The following is a 20,188-nucleotide window of genomic DNA, read 5'->3' as shown; positions in this document are numbered from 1 at the left end:
TTACTGAAGCTCACAGAGATGTGTAATTCTAAATTAAACACTCTCCTACATGTACCTACACTGCATTTGTTTCCCAAGTACACGTGCACGAATATGAAAATTTAAATGCAATTTATAACAATAATAAAGCACAAACCAATTACATTTCAAGAGTAAAGACTTTTCATTCATTTCAAGCTCAGAATGAGAGATTTTTGAAGTAAGAGAAGAAAACATGCTTTGTTTAAAAGCTTTGTATAAAGACCTACACTTCATTCTTTTTCAAGACTCATTTAATCTTTTGGCAAATGAAATCAATTACGATTATTTTTAATCAACTACAAATGGCACCTGTGCTAGAAGTGTAAAGTGTTTTCTTTGTAGGAAAAAAAATTGGCTCAAAAATACTAAATGCAGAGAAAACGTGCTTAGTTCTCTGACCCTATCTGGAAAATAATACTTATTTATAAATAGCTATGGAAGGATGTAGACCTTGATCTATGCTGTAAACCTTTGCCCTACTTCCAGTCAGTCAATGAGCTGCAAGCTTCTATGAAAATGGCAGCTGAGTCCCAGATGAAAAATTATGCATCTCATAAACTGCTATTCTGCTGAAATGTCAAGCTATGGCAGGGCTGTACCTCAAACTCAGCACTTGGCATTTTCCTTCTGTCTGCTTTGTTGCCATGAAGCAAACATGAACAGTGAGGATTTGTGTAGGGCAGGTAGCAGGCGAGCTCCCTGTCAAAAATCTATTATTAGGGCTCTGATCTCTTCTGCACAGACCAGTGACGGCAGAACACTAAGAGAAATCAGACTGCTGCAAGGACACCACAGAAAACAGAGGACTCTTTATGAATACTGACATAATATATGCAAATCAGGGCTTTTAATGGCTGAGCTACATTTAAAAGAAATAATAAACCAAAATTAAAATCGTACTATGATGTATAGTTGTTTTTTTGTTCCCATCCAAACTGTTTTATAAATATATATTAATATAAATAGCATTTAACTCTCAGTAAATATTTACACTAAACAGAAGTGCATATGCACATATATATTTTATTTCCAATGATGGGCAGCTTTTCATTCTCTTGTAGTGACCAAAATCAACAGAGCAGTTACTGAGAGAACTGTGATTATGACAGTGAATACTCTTGGTTGTTGTTTTTTTTTCCTCCCACTTTTCTTTTAAAAAGGCAGCTATTACTATTATATTATTAAATTTACCTCTTTCAGTATGAATCATACATTTCAGATTATAATATATGCTCCTATTAATAATGTCAATTATTCATACAACGTATATATTTTAATTTATGAAATAACTCCAGAAAATATTCCCTTAAAAGTCACAAATGCTGTCTGATATTATTTTTGTGTGTGTGTGAGTTCTTTTTTTTTTTTTTTTTTTTTTTTTTTAAGAGAGCTACACTAACATACTTCAAAGGTAACTGAAATTAACCACCTCTGCTGATTTTCAACAATTATACTTTCCCCCATTTAATTATGGAATCTGCTATCCGGTTATATTCTTTCTGACCTCTCTTGAGGTCAGCTAAGAGAACAGAACACAACTTTCTGAATCTCTCTTGTTTTGGAAAACATACAAACATGCACACATTAATATGCTGTACCATATATCCATGCAAATAATGTCAAAATGCTACAGCACATAATAATTGGACAAATTTATAACAGCACATAGGCAAGAAGTGTTTGAACTATTACTGTAAAATACTGCAACATTTTTGCAACAAAGCATTAATACATAGTGAGTGCACAGCAGAGAGATATGTTTTTAAGCTAAGTTTTTTGCTAAGTCCAGTGTATGGTTTTATAAATTTATCCCCTAAGGATCTGGCTTCCAGACAAAAACAAAGAAACAAACATGCGACAAAGAAGAACAAAAAAACATGGAAATTCACACAGAAGCTCTATTTTGCTTGGAATAAATATCCTATAGTGCTGCAATGTGATGTGTGATATAAAACACATCTGTAATATGGAAGTACAGTATGAGTGCTCACAGAAAAAAGGTTTTTAAAATTAAAATAAATTTAAAGAAAATAAATGTTAGAAAAGCATGTAGCTGCTGACAGTATGTTAGCATTTCTCTGGGAAACCTGGCATCCTACTCTAGAACTTACAAAACACATTTTCAAAATCATATATATCTATACCGATGAAATAATCTCTTTCAGAGATGGTGATCATTGGTGATCATTATTCATTGTGAAGATAAATAACAGTATTAGCTTCTTTTTAAGAAATGAATACTCTGTATTGCATGCATACAAGAATCTAATGTATTATATATTCTCAAACCTGAAATACTGCTGGGTCAATTGTAAAAGCTCCTTAATGGAAATCAAACGATGCCTCTAATTCTGCAAATATGACAGTAATACAGTCTAGGGAGCCATATCTTAATTGCAATGTTTTTCTTTCATTCCAAGGGCTTATTACCATAGCTATGTTTTGGAGGCTTTATCAGGACATTTTCACTTTTTCAGTAAGGAGTACTTCCTGGAAACCTATAAAAAAAGGATGAACACCTGGCCCCTTTACCCGCATTGTCCTCTCATGTAACAGGTTCACAAAAATGAGAGGGGCTACAGTAGCCCTTGGGCTCAGCTGAAGCTCTGTGGTGCCAATTAGAATTTTCTTCAGAAAATACAAATTCGTCAAATTTACTGTGATTTTTTTTCCCTGCAAAGATTTTCTGGCACTAGAAGAGAGGTAGAAAGTGCAGAAAAACACAGGAGATTTCACCATGTTCAATAGTCAGAGGATAAACCTTGTGTCCAGGAGACCCGGGTGGGACACACATCAGGGATTTAAAACTCGGTCTCCCAAATCACACAGTCATACAGGTCAGCAGGCTTTGCTACAGATACTGCGTATCCTGTGAGAGCTGTTTCACTTTGTATTAATAATTCAATATTTGCAGGGAAGAGATAGAGAGAGACTAATTCTACAGTCCAGTAGCCAAACGCTCACCTGGGATACTGAAAACCTCCCTGTCAAAACCACCCAGTACACGGCAGGGTAGGATGGAGGAAACAGCCGTGCTTCTCACAGTTTCAGCTGATCGAATTATATCAGAACAGGAAGGTCACTTCCTGAGCACTGGCTGGGAAGCAAACACTAATTGTGACAACTTTAAATTAATGGGGTTTTTAACAAATCTCATTAAGTCTATGCATCTTTGGAATACTTACATAATATTCTAGAACTTTTTTAAAAAACAGATAAATGAATGTTCTCCCAAAGACAATTCAGAATCTGTCAACAATGCTAATCACTTTTTTAGTTTTTATTGATGTTGGACAAACCACAATAAACGACCTGTCATTTACTCATCTAAAAAGAATTAAAAAGCCAATCCCTTTCCAGGGGCAATCTGTTCTAGGAAGAGGAACAACAATCTTCCTGCATTGCTGCCTCACATGCAGCTGATGAAGAGCGAAGAGGACAAAGGGAAGGCGCACACGGAAAATCTTTGTTCAGTACATCACCACCTATGAGCACGTTTTTAAACAGCGGAAGGTAGGGAAGACTGCAAGTCAAAATGTCAGGCTGCTGCTAGGCAAGGGGATTAACAGACTTTCATTATTTGCACTTCTATGGAAACCTTCATCAAACTCACTAGAGTGTTACACTCACCTGGAGAGGGTAAGCCGCACTATATTAAGAAATGTGTGGCCATTGTGAATTGATGACATGGTGAAGAACAGCTGTCCTCTAAGTGCCCAGCTTCCACAAACACTACACAGCCCTGCTGCCGGCTCCCAGGCAGCACTGGGCACCATGTTGCTCATTCCTCCCAGCAGCCTGCCTCACGCTGTCAGCAGAACCCTTCAGCCAGTGGGCAGCAGCCAGCCTACTGCTCTGTGTCTGAGGGTAGAATGTTGGTCTTCACACTGGGAGCTGAGGGTAACCTTGAGCATTCCATTGGCCACCTGCTGCCACCTCCACTGCAGTGTCGGTGGTGAAGCACTGGCACTGGCACAGGCTGCCCAGAGAGATGGTGGGTGCCCTGTCCCTACAGACATTCAAGGTCAGGCTGAATGGGGCTCTGAGGAACCTGATGAAGCTGTCAGCGTCCCTATTAATTGCAGGGGAGTTGAGCTAGATGGCCTTTAAAAGTCTCTGACTTTTTTGGGGAGTTGGGGAGTTTCCTACAAGTCATGCATAAAGACAGTGGGGAAACACAAGATAAGCTTCTTTTTTTTTAAAAAAAGAAAATCCAGTTCAATCCAGCACCAAAAGTCCATTATGAACCATTCCTCACAACCAGGTGATCCCAAGGGCCACCAGCTGCAAGCTGTGGTGGGTTTCCAGAACGCTACATGTCTGGCCATCTCTTGCAGCCATAACACACAGCACTGGCAGTGCTGCAGCCCTGTAGGTGCAGGACCTCACCTCATCAGCTCCTGCGCTGTAGGTCCCTGCCACATAGGGGCCAGCTCTAGGCTAGAAGAGAAAGAGAATCCGTGCAATTGGAAAAAATCCAGAAAACAAGATACAACTTGGCTGTGCTCTGTATCTGCTCTAGATTTGCACACTGGAAAACATAAAACTGCCGTGCTTTGGAAGAACATGCAGAAAATAACCCAAACTTATCACTTCTGTAACCATATTGACTTTCTCTACACTGACTTTCACTTAAAAATGAATTATATCTTGAGAGGAATTATTTGAAAAAAGAACAAAAGCTCATTCACTATATCAGACAATTCAGTGGAACAAAATAGAACGACAAGTTCAAGCAAACTTGAAGAAAATGGGAAAGCGACTTTCGTGTGAGGAGCACACGGCACTCTCTGGGGAGACTGTAGGCACGTATGTGGTGGTGTTACTGCCATTTAACTGACAGGAGAATGGCGCAGCAAAAGGTCAAGCATCTGGCTGCAGGCCATGGCCAGGGACAGAGCTCAGGACCATGGTCGAATGCCCCTTGATCTGACAAGGCCAGTGCTTTCCCATTTTTTGCCTTCTCACATGCATGTCAGCTCTCCTGATTTAAAATTGCTGTCCTAGTTTTGAAAATTTGTATACTATTATACCCTGATCACTGAGCAGAAAATACTGCGATATGTGTGCAGCATCTATTGAATTTATTGGCTATGTGGCTTTCTTTTGCGCAATGAGTTGTGGGATTGGAACCCACCGATGTCAATTACTAGCAAGAAACCTTTATTTATTTGTCTGCAACTGTACACTCTTTGAAAACAGCACTTCCAATGCCTTTCATATTTTTTAAATATGCAGCAGATTTGCATTATAGGTAATAGTGCATTCCAAAAAGTCATCTTCTATTTCCTTTGATATGTGCAAAACTTCAGGAAGAAAAATACATTTCTATACCTACATACAAGCACCCACATATTATATAAATAAAAGAAATGGAGAACTTTTCCTTGTGTCTCATTTATAACAGAATTACAGAACATGGAAATGCTGAGCATCCAGGTACCACTATAATTTACACTACATGCATGTTTTAAATTCGTGACATGAGACACACTTTTCATAAGGCAGCCATCTTATAGATTTTATTAGACAGACTTATGGTTGGAAGGATTATTCAGAAATTGCAACTTAAATGAGAAAATGTGAATGGTCTTACTTATATAAAATACTACTGCAATAGTTCTTTTATTAATTTTTAATGCACAGCACCCACTGTGACCTCCTTTATTCTTTTCCTGTCAACATGGCAGGCTAGAGAAATTGAAATTGGCTGTAGCCATTCTTTCCTTGTTTCCCTTTTCCTCCCATTTTGCATAATATTAAAATTATAACATCTTATTGGACTGTCACTATGAAATAATCATTATGCAACAGGCATAACTTTTTTTTTTGATTGTTATCTCTTTCTTGCCTTTTAGTGTTCTCTAAAAAATTCCAAATTCCATGCAGTTATCTAAGGCAATAAAGCAATTTTCCAATGAACATACTTGTCTGAACTAGAGTTTGTTTAAAAGGTGTCTTTTGCTGCATTTCTTGTGGTTCTCTAAGGGTAACATCATGTGCATAAAATAAAGCATTTTTTTGCCTGTCTGATTTTTTCTGATTACGTTTTTGGGGTGCAGCAAGAGGTGGGCCTGATAAAATAGCGTTTGACAATCATGAGGACTCTACTACTTCTGTTACATTTATTTACTGCTACCTCTATCACCAAGGAGACTAATCTCCATACCAGTGAAGTCAAGAAGTTCACAGTATTGTCTTTGCAGGGCCAAGTTCATGTTGTCACAGCAACAGAGTGCATAGGGTCAATAGATTAATTCATTAGTGTGCACAAGCACTCATCTGGAGTGTAAAAGTTTTGTTGCTGGTTTTAAAATTAAACTGTGAAGCAGGACTTGGAAATACGGTCTACGCAAGTTCTGAATATATATTTCAAGGAATAAACTACAGAAAATGCATATATTTGCCTAACACAATATATCATTTTTCCCACAGTAGGAAGAGGATGAAATAATCTACTTTGAAGAGGTGCATTCAGTGGGAAGGCAGGAGGATAAGCCAGAGTTCGGGCTATGAAATATACACTGCATTTGGATTGTTGATATTTCCTCCTACAATGCCCTTTCATTAGCCTCTGTCTAACGCGGGGCTTGACAATTGTGACAGAATGAAAAATTTGAGGAAAAGCAAGGGTCACAAGAGAAGAGATTTTGCTCCCTCTCTAGTGACCCTATCACAGTATTCTGATGCAGCGTTTTTACCATTAAGGAAAGGGCAACACAAGAGCCTTCACACTTAATCTGTTCCATCTGTCATGACTATTAGAAACATTGACCAGCAGTGAGCTTTAAGGACTCGGTGCGACTGCAGACATGATATCCTAGCCCACTACAAGGACCTCCCGATGTTCTGAAAGCCTCCAAGGAAGCAGTATGCATCAAAAAGGGCAACATCTACCTGACACGCCACCATATGTGGTCCTCAGTCCTGCACCAACTGCTGGCCAAGGTGTGCCGTCTGCTTTCAGTCCCATCAGTCCTGACACCGTGTTGGTGGCTGTAACACCATCTGCGCCACCTGTGAAAGAAAAGGTCAGTCACTTTTTGTTAAATAATGAGTATAAGAACAAGAGAGGAAAAAAATACAACAGAAAAACTGTGAAACTGTAAAATAACTAGAATTTCAAATAAACAGCTAAAGACAGAAAGCAACAAACTGTACGGTGATGCGCAGAAGGGTCCTTAAAACCAGTCCAGAGCTGACAAATTTAACGTTAGCTTTTCATTAGGCTGCATCAATTGAAAGAGGTGTTAAGGTTACAAGACAGCACCAAGGAAATAGGGGTAGACAGGCAGATCTCTGCCATTCAGCTGTGTGAGTTGGAATCTACTACAGTGGCTGTTTGACACTGGAAGGTACTGCAGCACTGAGGTCACCTCCTCCAAGCTGCCAACAGCAGTTCTTCATTGACCAGCCCTTATTTTAGCTTCTTACTGTAAGAAATACTCAACAGATGAAGAATGACTGTGTTTCTAAGAGATGGATTAATAAATCTACTTTTAAATTAATTTCCTACCCTGCTGTATTTTAAGCTGTAAGGAAGGAAAAAAATATATATACCCTCAAATGTTGCGTCTCTTATTTCTCAGGACACACTATTTTTACCACTAAACAAGAATAAGGGAAGGTTCAGTGGTGTGGTAAACACATATGATAACAATAATAGAAATATGAGTGATCAAACAAATTATGTTTTAATGTTAATCTAATATTATTCTCTTTATATATTGCTATATTCTAGAATAAAATGAACAAAATTAAGAAACATTCGATCACAGTATTCATCTAAGCGTCAAATAATTTGTTTTCATATTTAATTCTGTTATTTGTTATTATCTCTGCAAGTCTCCTATGTTCCCTCCACATCCAGCAAATTAGTAAATCTGCACAGCTTGTGCAGTGGAGTCAGTTACCTTCCTGCGCAGCCATCGCAATATTCACAATATCAGTGACATTTGGGGTCAGCTTGGCAAAGAAAGGAATCTGAACAGCTTGTCTAACCCAGCGACAGATGTTCCGCACCAGCTCTGGATCCTGTTCAAATAGGTCAGATAAATATAGAACATAATTAAAAGTAATATGAACAAAAGGTATATCAAAGCAATAGAAAACCCTGCTATAGGTGGCTGTACTGTGATTTTCTGAAATTACACGTCGAGACCAAACATCATCTCACTAGTTAGCTTATTTAAGACACATCCAGTAACTGCACATCCATTATGGAAAGGTTAGCCCATGAAAAGAAGAAAATTTGCTTTTTTGCACAAGACAACAGCATCACAAAATGCTCCCTTGCAGAGTTGGGAACAATATATTTTGGAGAGAAAGAGTGTGTCCTTATCCATATATTTCAAATATTACTATTCAATTTTAATGGCTTACTTTGTGTAAGGTGAGATCAAAATAATCACTAGCATGAAAAATAATGCAATTCTGAGTATTGGCTGATTGTGCCTTGATCAGAACAATAAGGATGAGTCAAAGTTGAAAGGCTATCAGAATGCAATTCAGCATTTCTGGACTCTTTTCTGTCCAGGCAGACTAACTTGGGACATCCAAGATGTAAATGAAAGATCAAAATCTGCTCTTTTAGAGCACAAAATCAAAAATCAGTTGTTTGCTTTTTATGACTTCCAGGCTTTTAATTCACTTACGGGAAATGTACCACGTAGACAGTAACCAGCTATCCTCTACAATGAAAACACCTCAGTGAAACTGACACTGTGATTCTGGCACATACACAGTTATTCTCCAATATTCTTAGGGTGTGTGTTACTGGCTTTTGTTTTTTCATTTCTCCCCCTCCCCCCCCCCCTTGCCTATTAATGTTTTTCAACAAATATCTTAAAATTAGCAGCACTAAAGCATGTAGAACATGATGCATGATCTGATTCAAGAAAAAGAACTGTTACAAGATTTACTACAAGTATAACCTGTGGGTAGGTTAATTGGTATTGCAGCAATTATTTACATTTGCTAAATCTTTATCACTCTCACAGATAATTAGGTCTGTCATAAAAAGAAAAATTCTCTCCCATTTGGATATTGTAAAAATTCAGAAAGCTGCATTGTTATGAAAATGGGATAAGGCTAAATGAAGTTTAGTTTAAAACAATTCAGTGGACATCAAGAATCTTTTCAGTTTAGTGAACACACAGGAAACGTTCCCTTGCTGTTTTTGTCATTCTGCATCAGCAGTTAAATGCAAACACATAAAACACAGGCTGCAATCCAAGAGAGTACACAGTGCTGGACGTGAATAGTAAAATCTTGAGACTTAGCAGAGCCATTCCAATAAAAATGGTCATCTCCCTACTCATGAGCTTCGATGAAATATGGATGAACACTGCACTGGCAGTATGAAAGTAGTTGCATCTTTGACTTTAATTTCTCTTTTAAGTTTTCTTGAGGCTGAATACAGAAATGAGAGACCCTCTAGAAGATGTGAATTGTATATTCCTTATGTAAATTATTCTCCTCAGAAAACCTCACAATAATGTTGACACTGCATAACTCATTATGCTGACTTCATGATGGTTGTAGCGCTGTCATATAAAATCTTACTCCAACACACATTAGCACTTTAAAATTTTAGTTATTTTAAATCTGCATTCAACAATAACTCATTAACAGACCTCTTTAGTTCATATTAGCCCATTTTCCACCCTAAGACAGTTTAGCCAGTCCATAGGAGTTTATCTTTGGACAGAGAGGGATTTGTAGAGTTCACACTAGAAGGCAGCTTTTGGAAAAGATTTAAGTGATCAGAAAGATAGAATTTACTTCTAAGTGCAATCATTGACTAAAAAATTATCCCAATTTGAAATGCAGTTCTAAATTTAACTTTTCTAGGAAGTTTTATTTTTATCATATTCAGTACAGTTTTAAACTCAGGTGCAAAATTAACAAGGTAAATAACCTGGTACCAAGCGCTAGTTTTAAAGCGGTCATGTATAGACTTAAATTTACTCACATATTTTGCTGATTCAGGCCAATTTACAAAGTCCATTTAGTCATTCTTAGCAGAGACTGGATTTATAAAACATTCAAAGGATGAGAATATAACTTGTAAGGAAATGGACCGTGAGGTACATAAATTATGTTACAAAAATCTCCCCTAAAAATACTTACGTCACTGCTAATACAATATAAATAACTATAAATACTTCTTTTTTTTAAACTCCAATTCAACTTTATGACAATGCCTGCAACTTTTATCATGATAAAAGTGATTTGTGAAGCCTGCAAAGTTAAGAAGCATTTTCTAAATGGCTTGATATGTAAAATCAGCTATATGTACAGCTATTAGCTGTAAAAACAATTGGGCATTTTCATTTGCAAAATCAGCAATTTGAATCAACTAAAACATTATTCTGCTTAAGCTAGTCCATTTTTTTAATGCTTCTATTACACATATTTAGGTTTTTAAGTTTTGTTATTAATGATGATGCAGTGCAATTGATATAGAATTTATACCACAATTTTGCTGCTTGTGTTAATCCAGAACAACAAAATACTTCAATGGGCTTTAACATCCATTGCTACCACCCTTAATTTACCTGCTGCACCTTTATTTTTGTTTGTTTTTTTAATCATCTAAATGAAACTTTATGAAGTTACTGTCAGCTAAGACATAATATTGATTCATGCACTGTATCTACAGGAATCTGTTGGTAATTTAATGTCATACATAGTCTCTTTTGGTAAAAGATGAACATGAGTGTGTTTTCTGTCTTCCTGTTCTTAATCAAATATTGCTTGTTTATTCCAAAGGCACAGGAGATTTTAATGTTACAGAGGTTGCCTTTTTACTTCCCCAAACAGCAGTACAGATTCATTTTTTCCTGAATATTCATTATAGCCTTGGGCTAAAAGGAGCTTTTAATCCTAACTACTCATTGCCAATGGGTAGACATACTAGAGGAAAAACAACTAGTGCCCTTTTTTCCCTAAATGATCACATGATAACTTTAACTACAACTATACCTATAAGAATAAGTACTCAAAAAATTAAAGCAGCAAGTTGCCTTCTGATTACATTTGGCACTGGTAATGAGATGAATCCCACATCCTATTGTCCCTAAGGCAGATACATCCTACATATTTAACAAGGAACATGAAAATGCTATGCAGACAGTATGTAACCCCTCCATGTATTTCATGGAAATAAATGAAACCATGAAGAGATTACAACAGAAATGTCTGGCTGTACTAATTCTAAATTGCAGAGGATTCATCTTGCCTTTGAATTAATTTAACTTCCATGAAGTTGATATGGGTTTCTCATATGCGGTTGATAGCCAAGGGAGGTTGCAAGTATCCCTCCTCAGTGCAGTCTTCTGGTGACAGACTTTCTTTCTGTACTGGTTCTCCAGAAAATAAACCCCGTATTCCTCATACACCTATTTCCACTGGAGGAATTTTTTGTGACGTGAGAAAATATTCTACACTCGTACACTACAGTAGATACATTTTCCAAAATAGTATGGATTGCTACAGGACATGGAAAGAGGCTTTTATGTTCAGGAACGATGACACAAAATGACTTTGAGTAAGAATTTGCAAGATTGGGCTTTTAAATTTGAATCATGTATAATTCTCACTATACTATTTCATTCAACAATAGACTGAAAAGTATAGGCTAAATCTGTTATCAACTCGAGTTCTGTTTGAGAGCCCACTAGGTCTAATATACACTCTCTCAAAAAGAAGGAAGAAGAAAAGTCTCCGCCATCTGCAGTTACCATGTAGATTTTCTTAGAGGCCATGCTATATTTTCCTTGTCAACGTTACAGTGGCACTACCTCCCACAATCTGCAGTGTGAGCACATGTTGATGAGATACATTTGCAGCTTTAATAAGGGACTAATGACAATTCCTATAGATTCCTCACCCATTCAATTCACTCCATAAACTAAAGGTGTAGATCTGGAGAAAAAGCTTTTACAGAGATCACATATATCCCATATATCAAGTCCATAAGATTTGATAAGCTGATACGCTTTTTTTTTTATATGTCTATCACATATTTCTTTTCCAGATCAAAAATGGAACTAGAAAAAATTAGGAAATAATAAATAAACAAACAAACAAATAAATCTCAACACTTTTCATATATGAAGAATTACTGTTTTGTCATTCCTTCAAATATGAAGGAAAAATCAAAGCATTTCAAGTTAGTATCTTTAGCATCCATCTTTTTCCATATTATTCTCACTCTTTTACACATTATATGGAGCAAAGATTGCTTTTTTCCATTCTCCTATGAAATGTCCAACATTGCCTTCATAGAACTGCCTTAAATATAGAACTGCAATCAATCAGCAAAGGAGACAACATTTCTGAATATCCTAGTTAATTTTATTTCTGTTATCTTAGAGAGGGGCACTTTAGTTTGTGCATTCATACAATTCCAAGCAATTAAAGCTAAAAATTTGTTTAAAGACTGTCAATTTAATGGGAAGGATTTCCCAAGATAGAAGACAAATAACTCTCATCTGAAGAAAAAAAAGTTTAATCATTTCTCAAGAAATTTGACAGGTTTTGGTCAACATCTATTGACCACTGCTGTCAAAAAGAAAAAATTGAGGCCAAAACAACAGTTTTCACAGTTGTATGTGAAGATACATAAACAATGAATGCTCCGAAAATAATGCCTCTTATTTTATTATATCAGCCCGTGACATCAGGGCAAATGGTGGTGGTATGGCAATAGAGGTCAAACCTTCCCACCAATACTACATTATATTTTGTTTCCATTTTGTTCTATCTGTTGTAGTTTCCAAGGAAACAAATAAAAGGCAACACTTCTTACCTATGGTTAACATAGGTACACATATATATATGTATACACACACACCTCTTTGGAGGAAGAATTTCTAAAAAAAATCAATGATGAATATAAGAAGAATTAATCAAGGTCCACACTGTCACCATTCTGCTAAACTTTCAGAAAAATAATACTTACTATGACTACTGTTTACTGCTTTAATTCATGAATATATCTATCTTTTTTAAAATGCTTTTTTCCTTTAAGAAATACTCTAAGAGAAGTCTGGTAGATAAATATATGCATTGTATATATACATTTTTCACTTACTGTGTGTTCTTTTTATGATATGAATAAAGCCAACAAATCTATTATATCTTTAAACTGAAGAGATATCATGTGGCTTCTATGAATAAGCTTGTAATGCTAACAAAATAAGCATATATTTGCTTAGAAAATATGGTGAAGAAATATAGCTTAGGAAATTCTTCTTAGGTTCCCAGCTTATGTTCTCTCTTTTTGTTACAAAAATTTTATTTATGCAAAAACATCACCATTTGGAAACCACATACAGGCTCCATTTGTGTTTATATTTATTTCTATTTAATTTTATTTCTATAGCTAAAACTTAAATTCATTCGTATTATTTATTATACGTTTTATCTATCTTTGTATACTGCATATTTATTAAAGCCTCTTAATTTGTATCTGCTTTTGACCATGTAAAATTCTAAGCAACAACCTCCTGACTTTATTCAAAAATTATTTATTTTCTCTTTTATATTCTATGAACTGAAAAAGTCCTCCCTCTTAGCTTTGTTCTTACACGCTAGGACTTCATTACTTTAAAGTGGAGCTGCAAGCATGGTATTGTGATTTTAGCAGCTTCTCTTCAGATCAGTCTGAAGAGAACTACAAGTTCCACTTGAGGGAGCCTGATGGAGATTCTTTTTTTTCCAGTCATACCAGTGTGCCACTGAACAAAATCAAGTCACTCAAGATTAGGTCCAGGCTTTGGTCATGGCTGAGCAGAGAAGTCAAAGCTCTGAAACCAAGTCTACACTAGCAGAGATAGCAGCAGCAGGTATTGAGAAAAGCCAGTGTGAGACACTACTGTATTCCTCATAGTTAGACTACTTCAAAAATTTGAAAAGAAATTTGGTGCATGTAAATAGAAAACAGCTAGCCGAATCAATCTTAAAAGGCTAGCAAAATGTTTTCATAGAATCTGAATTTCAAAATAAGCTTCAACTTCAGCAGATTTCCATCCTGTTCTTTCTTCCCCTCATTTGGCATCACAGTCACCATTTGTTAGTTCTCCAGCTCTTCAATTAGAAGGTTTAAAAGATGTTAAAAGCATAGTAACAAGCAGCCTTTGATCACCTCTCTCTATCCCAGATGAAGAAAATAGGCACAATAAATTGTTACAGCATTTCCTTCTTTTAGTACACTGCTAGATATATACAAATGAACAATGCTTAACAGTATGTTAGGGAAAAACACTCCAAACCCACCCACAGAAAACTGTACGGATGTGTTTAACGTACCTCATCTAATAGCATCCAGTATTAACATAGGTCAGTATCCAAACTCAAAAATACATTATCAAAGGGCTGTGTGGGAGATCCACTTTGGATTCCTTATTAACAGGATGGTACTCCTACACTTCTTTCATAATGTAGCACTTAAGGACTGTGAAGATAACCAACATGAAGACAAGGTCAAAAATGAGCTGGAAATTTTTGATTGACCGATACACAACAGTACGGAACATAGATTTGTATGGGGGGTAGAGAAATGATAAAGAGGGATGTCAAGATCAAGAACAAGAGAGACTGGAAAGGTTTGTGGCTGCCTCTATTCAGTCAGCTTTGCAATTATTCCCTTTTTCAGATCACGTAAAAGCTTTTTTGCTTTCTTCCCACCACTAAGAGAAAGACAACTGAATTTATTTTCTAAACTGAGTCTTATCTTTAAGTGGATGGTTGAACCATAACATTTTTCTTCATTCTAAATTTCTTACTTTTTTTTTTTTTGATACATTAAAAACGTAACCTAAACAACCAGAAGAAACAACATTGTTAAAAAAATATCTACTTTTAAAACAAACTACAAGGCTTAAAAAATGTTACAGGTATATCTAATTGAGATAGGTCACTTAAAACTGTAGGAATCATATTTACAGCTATTGATTTTAATGCAACATAACAGGACTCGGACATAACCATTATTTTTCTTGGTTGCCAGAATAGAGGTTAATAATTGTTGGCCTGAAAGGGTGAAACACAGACTGCCAATTCAAATCAGATTTTGTTCTGATACCAACTGTGTCTAAACCTTCAACGAAATATGTGAAACAGCATACTTACCTTTAATAAGCATCTTAGAGATACTAACCAGGAAGATTTATTTATCAACAGTGGTGGTGTATTTAAAGTGTTGATTAACATGTACAAATGCTTTTATATGCTTGACAAAATATTTTATCTTGGTAGTTTCTACCAATCAAAATATTTTTTCTAGTATCATTGTAAAAAGCAGTACACAGAATGATTTAGCAATATTTCACTTCCTTAGTTCACGCAGAGTTTACCTCCTAGAACGCATAAAGGTTTGATAAGGTTTACATCACACGCAAAAAAATTTCAAAGGAAACCATATAGCTTGAATGTATGAGTGCTGCAGCTACAAGTAGGTCATCTTGGTAAGTTCTTTGTCCCTGTTCTATAACAAAGAGGCAGAAAGAATCAGAAACTTGAAAAAACAGAAAACAAACAAACAAAAAAAAAAAGCAAAAAAAACCTGAGGATTTCCCACTGACTTTTAAAATAATAGTCATATGGGCACTAATTTGATCTGCTGTAAATAGCAAGCCTTCTAATGCACTAACTTTACTAGAAGGTGAGGAAAAATTTTTCAAGTATGAATCTAATCCTGAAAATCTTCCTTGTAGGCAGGGAAAAATCTTTGTTAATTACTTTTATCAAATGGTAGCATAAAACTTAAAGCATAGAAGGAAAAGCTATTAACATGCACGGTGTAGTCAACTTTTATTGTGCACCAAGATGAGCAATCTGAAACTGCTTTGTTTTATTTGCAGATAGGTACTTATTGCTGATCTTTTTCTTTTCCAGAAATCCTGTTTACTGGACACGCGAGTTAGAAACAAATGCAGTATGTTATGCAGCAACCACGTATACAAAGGCAAAGCAGCCTACAGGATCAGTAAAAACACAAACATTTAATGATTGTAGACCATAGACCCGAATTTTCTATATTTCCCTTTTCTGAAACTTTCTCAGTGCATTAAAACACAACTGCACAAATAAGTACAGGTTGCCATTTGTTTTTTAAGAAAATCATGCTTTTCCGTCTTTCTGGAAAGTACCAACAATATATTCGGTCATAGTTAGGCCACTGAAGTGTCATTAAAACAGCCCAAATCTTTTTGATTTCTTTTTAAAACAGTAGTAGCTCACTTATGTTTTGGAGAAACTGACCTTCTTTGTGACATTTGTTATCCATAACTTGAACTTCATCTGAAACGCTTCCATTACAGTGAGACTGAAAATAAGGTTATCCCCAACTTACTATTATATCTTCATGAATTTCAAGAAAATAGAATATTTTTTGCATTTTCTAAGAAAACTGATTCTACAGAGAATGCTTCCCATATGCAAATAAAAATCACTGCACATAAAAAATATGTAAATTTTTTCAATACCCACACCATGTGTTTAAAACATTGCAGTAAGGTGGTAGTGCTGTTAACATTTCTTCCCTGTCTATAATCTCATTTTTATTTTCTATTTTGAGTTTTGAGAAATTCAATTAAAATTTTTTCAAAGTTATAGCAGTGGATTAAATGTTGTCAAACAGTAATGTAAAATTACAGAATGGTTTTCTGATGATGAAGTTATTAAACTATGCATCTTAATTCATTTCTTCTCAAGTGTATGAAAAACAGAAGTCTTAAGACAAAATAGCAATTAACAGTCATAATTCATTATTAAGCATTGTCTCCTTTTATGTGCTGCAAATGCAGAACACATGAGCTCTAAAAAGACATATGGAACTAAAGACGTGGAAGAAATCCATTTAAACCGGGACATTTCCTCGCTCCTGGATCCCATGAGACCAATAGGGAGGGAACGGAAGGCAGGTCCCAAGGGAGGTGGCTGAGCTCACCAACCAGCAGTGACCACACAGTCAGGAAGCTCTTTCTCTTGAGAATCTGCCCACAAAACACACCTTCTGGCTTGAGAAAAGACGTGCATAGATTGAGATTTGCACGAGTTGAAAGAGGCAGCCAGCAGCAGCCTTTCTCCTCACATGTCCCCCACCCCTCAGCGACATGATGCCAAACGCTTTGTCCCTGCAGTGCACCAGGGCCTCCTTGGGCCCGGCAGCACTTTGCTGCAGAAGATCACTTGGGCTGGGTGGCCCTTCGCTCTCTGACCAAAATGCAAGATTGGTGAACAGCTCAGGGAGAAGCAGCGCATGCCATCACCTCTGCCTGCAGTGACAAATGAGCAGCACCGTCAGCACCTCAGTTACAAAATCCTTATGTCTGAGTCTGCACCTGGAGATCTCACCTCCTGCGTCTGACTGAGCTTTCCTATGCTCATACCCATCAGTTAGGGCAGCAGACAACTCTCCTTCTCTACTCAGCTGCCTAGTTTTATGAAACTTATGGAAATGCAGCATCTTTGAAACAGTTTGACTGAGAGATTTGACTGAAACAGGTCACTTGGCTAAAACATGCCCCAAAGCAACAGAGTGGACTGAAAGACACAAAGACAGTAATGCCTTATTCTCTTAAGCCACAAAACTGCTGAGAGCAGCCAATGCTGGAGAACAATACAAAGCCTGAAACCTCATCACAAACATCAACAGTAACTACGGTTCAGTTATATGGGATTTTGGGGGGACAATGCTACCACTGCTGTTACAGCACAGCACAACAACCACCATGCTGTACTTTGCATTAATTTATTGCAGTAACTGATACAAAAGAGGGGGAACTAATTCTGCCTGCAGGACTCAATGAATTATACTTAACCAGCATATTATTGTAGGGTGATACTAGAATGCCACATGAACATAGATATAATCAAATTCTGTTTGGGGCATCATTTATTTAAAATACTTCAAGCTCCTTGCTGGCAGAGCAACAGCGAATTATCATGCTATGCTGTGCACTTCAATTAAGAAACAGCCTCATCTTTCCTATTTCCAAGGTACAGCAGAGCAAATCTAATTGTTCCATGCAGCTAGTTTTCATCTTTCCAGAGCAACCAGGGCTTTTGTTACTCTTTTTTTTTTGTTTTGTTTGCTTTTTGTTTTTAACAGACTTCTCTTCTTCTGAAAGAGGCAATGTGGGCTTTTATGAAACTTGCATCCTAATTGCAGGCAATAAACACAAACACAGCAGCAGAGGCTGTAGCAAGCACAGTTTAAGTAAAACAAAGGTAAGAAAAGATCTACGAAGCAAGTTCATTTTACATGTGATCTGAATAGTTAAATAACCAGGATCTGTATTTCAGTGCTCACAAGATAAATATATGTCTCCTTCAATATAAAATAAGAAAACCAAACAGTCTCTCAAACCTATAGCGTTAATGCTGAGATAGGCAAAGACATTTTATATATTAGAGGTTAGATGGTATGACTAATTAATGAGAAATATTTATTAGCCAGGATGTTATTAGCTTTTAAAATATTTGGTCATAGCATAAAAAAATCTCTGTTCTTGTACTTAGGCTAAGATATTTGATTGTCTTTTTTAAGAAGTACAGAAAGTTCCTGTCTGCTTCGGAAATGCAACTAATGTGTTCCTTTCAACTTGAGATCTCTACTCCATACTGAAGATCTCACCCCAGTGAACAAGTATTTGTGCCTCCCCTTATCCACAAGTAAGTCGCTGTCTCTCATAAAACAATGCAATACCTCTCAATAGAAATTTTGTAGAGTGAAGCCACAGAAACACAGAAATGTTGGTTTGAAATGACTTCGGGAGGTCAGCTAGATCTAGCTCTGTTCTGAGTGAGAACAATGCCAACAACAGATGAGATTAGCCACAGCTTTACTCACCTAAGCCCTGAAAATTCCAGAGATGGTGGTTACACAGCCCTGCTGGGCAGCACACAGCAGTGTTGCATTACCTCCTGGCTGAATTTTTTCCTGATGCCCAATCTGAAACATTCGGGCTGCAATTTGTTCCTTGCTGTATCACCTGCAGTACACCTTGCCTACTTCACAGCTACTCATCTGGCAGCTTTGTTACTGCCTTCCCAGTAGCTGCAGGCTGTTCTGCTCTTTTTCTCCATGTTGTTTTTCACTCTCTGTTTGGCTACAGAGACTTACTGATATTTTCAAAGTATTTGTGTATCACTTGTCCCAGTCAGTTTTGTTGACAATTCTATGTACACGCACAGTGCAAATACTAAGCCTGGGGTTTCATCTGTACAGCAAAGAACAACACAAAACTTAGCAGGAATGCAAAATAAAACCCAGGTTATCGACTCAATTCAACTATTTATTCATTGTTACCAGAACAGCTGCAGGGAACAGTTGACTTTTGGACCAAAACCAAAAAGTCAAGCATTGAAATTTGTAGATTTCACATCAGAGTAATGGTCCTGAATGTTTAATTCCACTTCTTAAGATTAGTAAAAGAAAAAAAAATTGAAATAATCTTTAAATGAGACAAAAAGCACAAATAGAACACCTCAAAAGTTAGACACTGTGAGTGCTACCTTCTGAGGTATTCAATAGATTTATTATTTTTATAATTTTCTGCATTTACTTCAGTAATAAATTATGCTTTGTTTTTTTAATAATCTGCTGTTCACCATATTATCTTCAGGTTTACTATTAAACACATAACGTTATTTGATACACAGAAAATGCTTGCCTTGGTGTTCTTCAGGCTAATGATGGAAATTCTGTTACAATTTTTAGTGATATCAAACTTCTATACAGTTGCAGATTGTTATGAAAGAACACAAACCTTGACTTTATTATCATTAATCAGCATTAGTAAATATAATTGGCATTTTATACAGAACCAGCTTTAAGTAACTTATTGGCAGCGATACAGATGCCTCTTAATATTACCCTCTGGCTAGCGGTGCTGTTTAGGCGCCAGAGTGTCTGCACTAATGACTTGGAATTAAAATCAAATAAAACCTGAGAACTGTAATTCACTATAAAGAACAACCATCCTTCGCACCAATTCTTTTTATATATTATTTGGATATATCTGAAATTTTTAAAATTTACAGTGGGTATAAGCAGTGGAAGTGTTTGAGAGTAGATAACAAAAAAAACAAATCCAATGTTCCCAGATTTCTATGTTCCCCTTAGGCACACCACAGGAATTGAAATGAGGAGAAA

At 36.4% G+C, this 20,188-nt stretch overlaps 1 protein-coding gene across 1 annotated transcript in view; it reads right to left on the bottom strand.

Annotated features, from left to right (window-relative positions):
- Positions 1 to 20,188, bottom strand: part of DPYD (dihydropyrimidine dehydrogenase) — a 317,439-nt gene that overhangs the window by 80,599 nt on the left and 216,652 nt on the right. The window contains exons 17-18 of the mRNA XM_085231702.1: positions 7,935 to 8,055; positions 6,919 to 7,038 (exon numbers count right to left, since the gene is read on the bottom strand). Of these exons, the coding sequence (XP_085087828.1) occupies positions 6,919 to 7,038; positions 7,935 to 8,055 (241 nt within the window). The remainder of the gene's footprint in view (positions 1 to 6,918; positions 7,039 to 7,934; positions 8,056 to 20,188) is intronic.

The sequence above is a fragment of the Meleagris gallopavo genome, chromosome 10 (assembly GCF_905368555.1).
Source record: "Meleagris gallopavo chromosome 10, MGAL_WU_HG_1.1, whole genome shotgun sequence".
Taxonomy (NCBI): domain Eukaryota; kingdom Metazoa; phylum Chordata; class Aves; order Galliformes; family Phasianidae; genus Meleagris; species Meleagris gallopavo.
The sequence above is the reverse complement of the archived record's forward strand: the minus strand, read 5'-3'. Positions and strand labels throughout refer to the sequence as shown.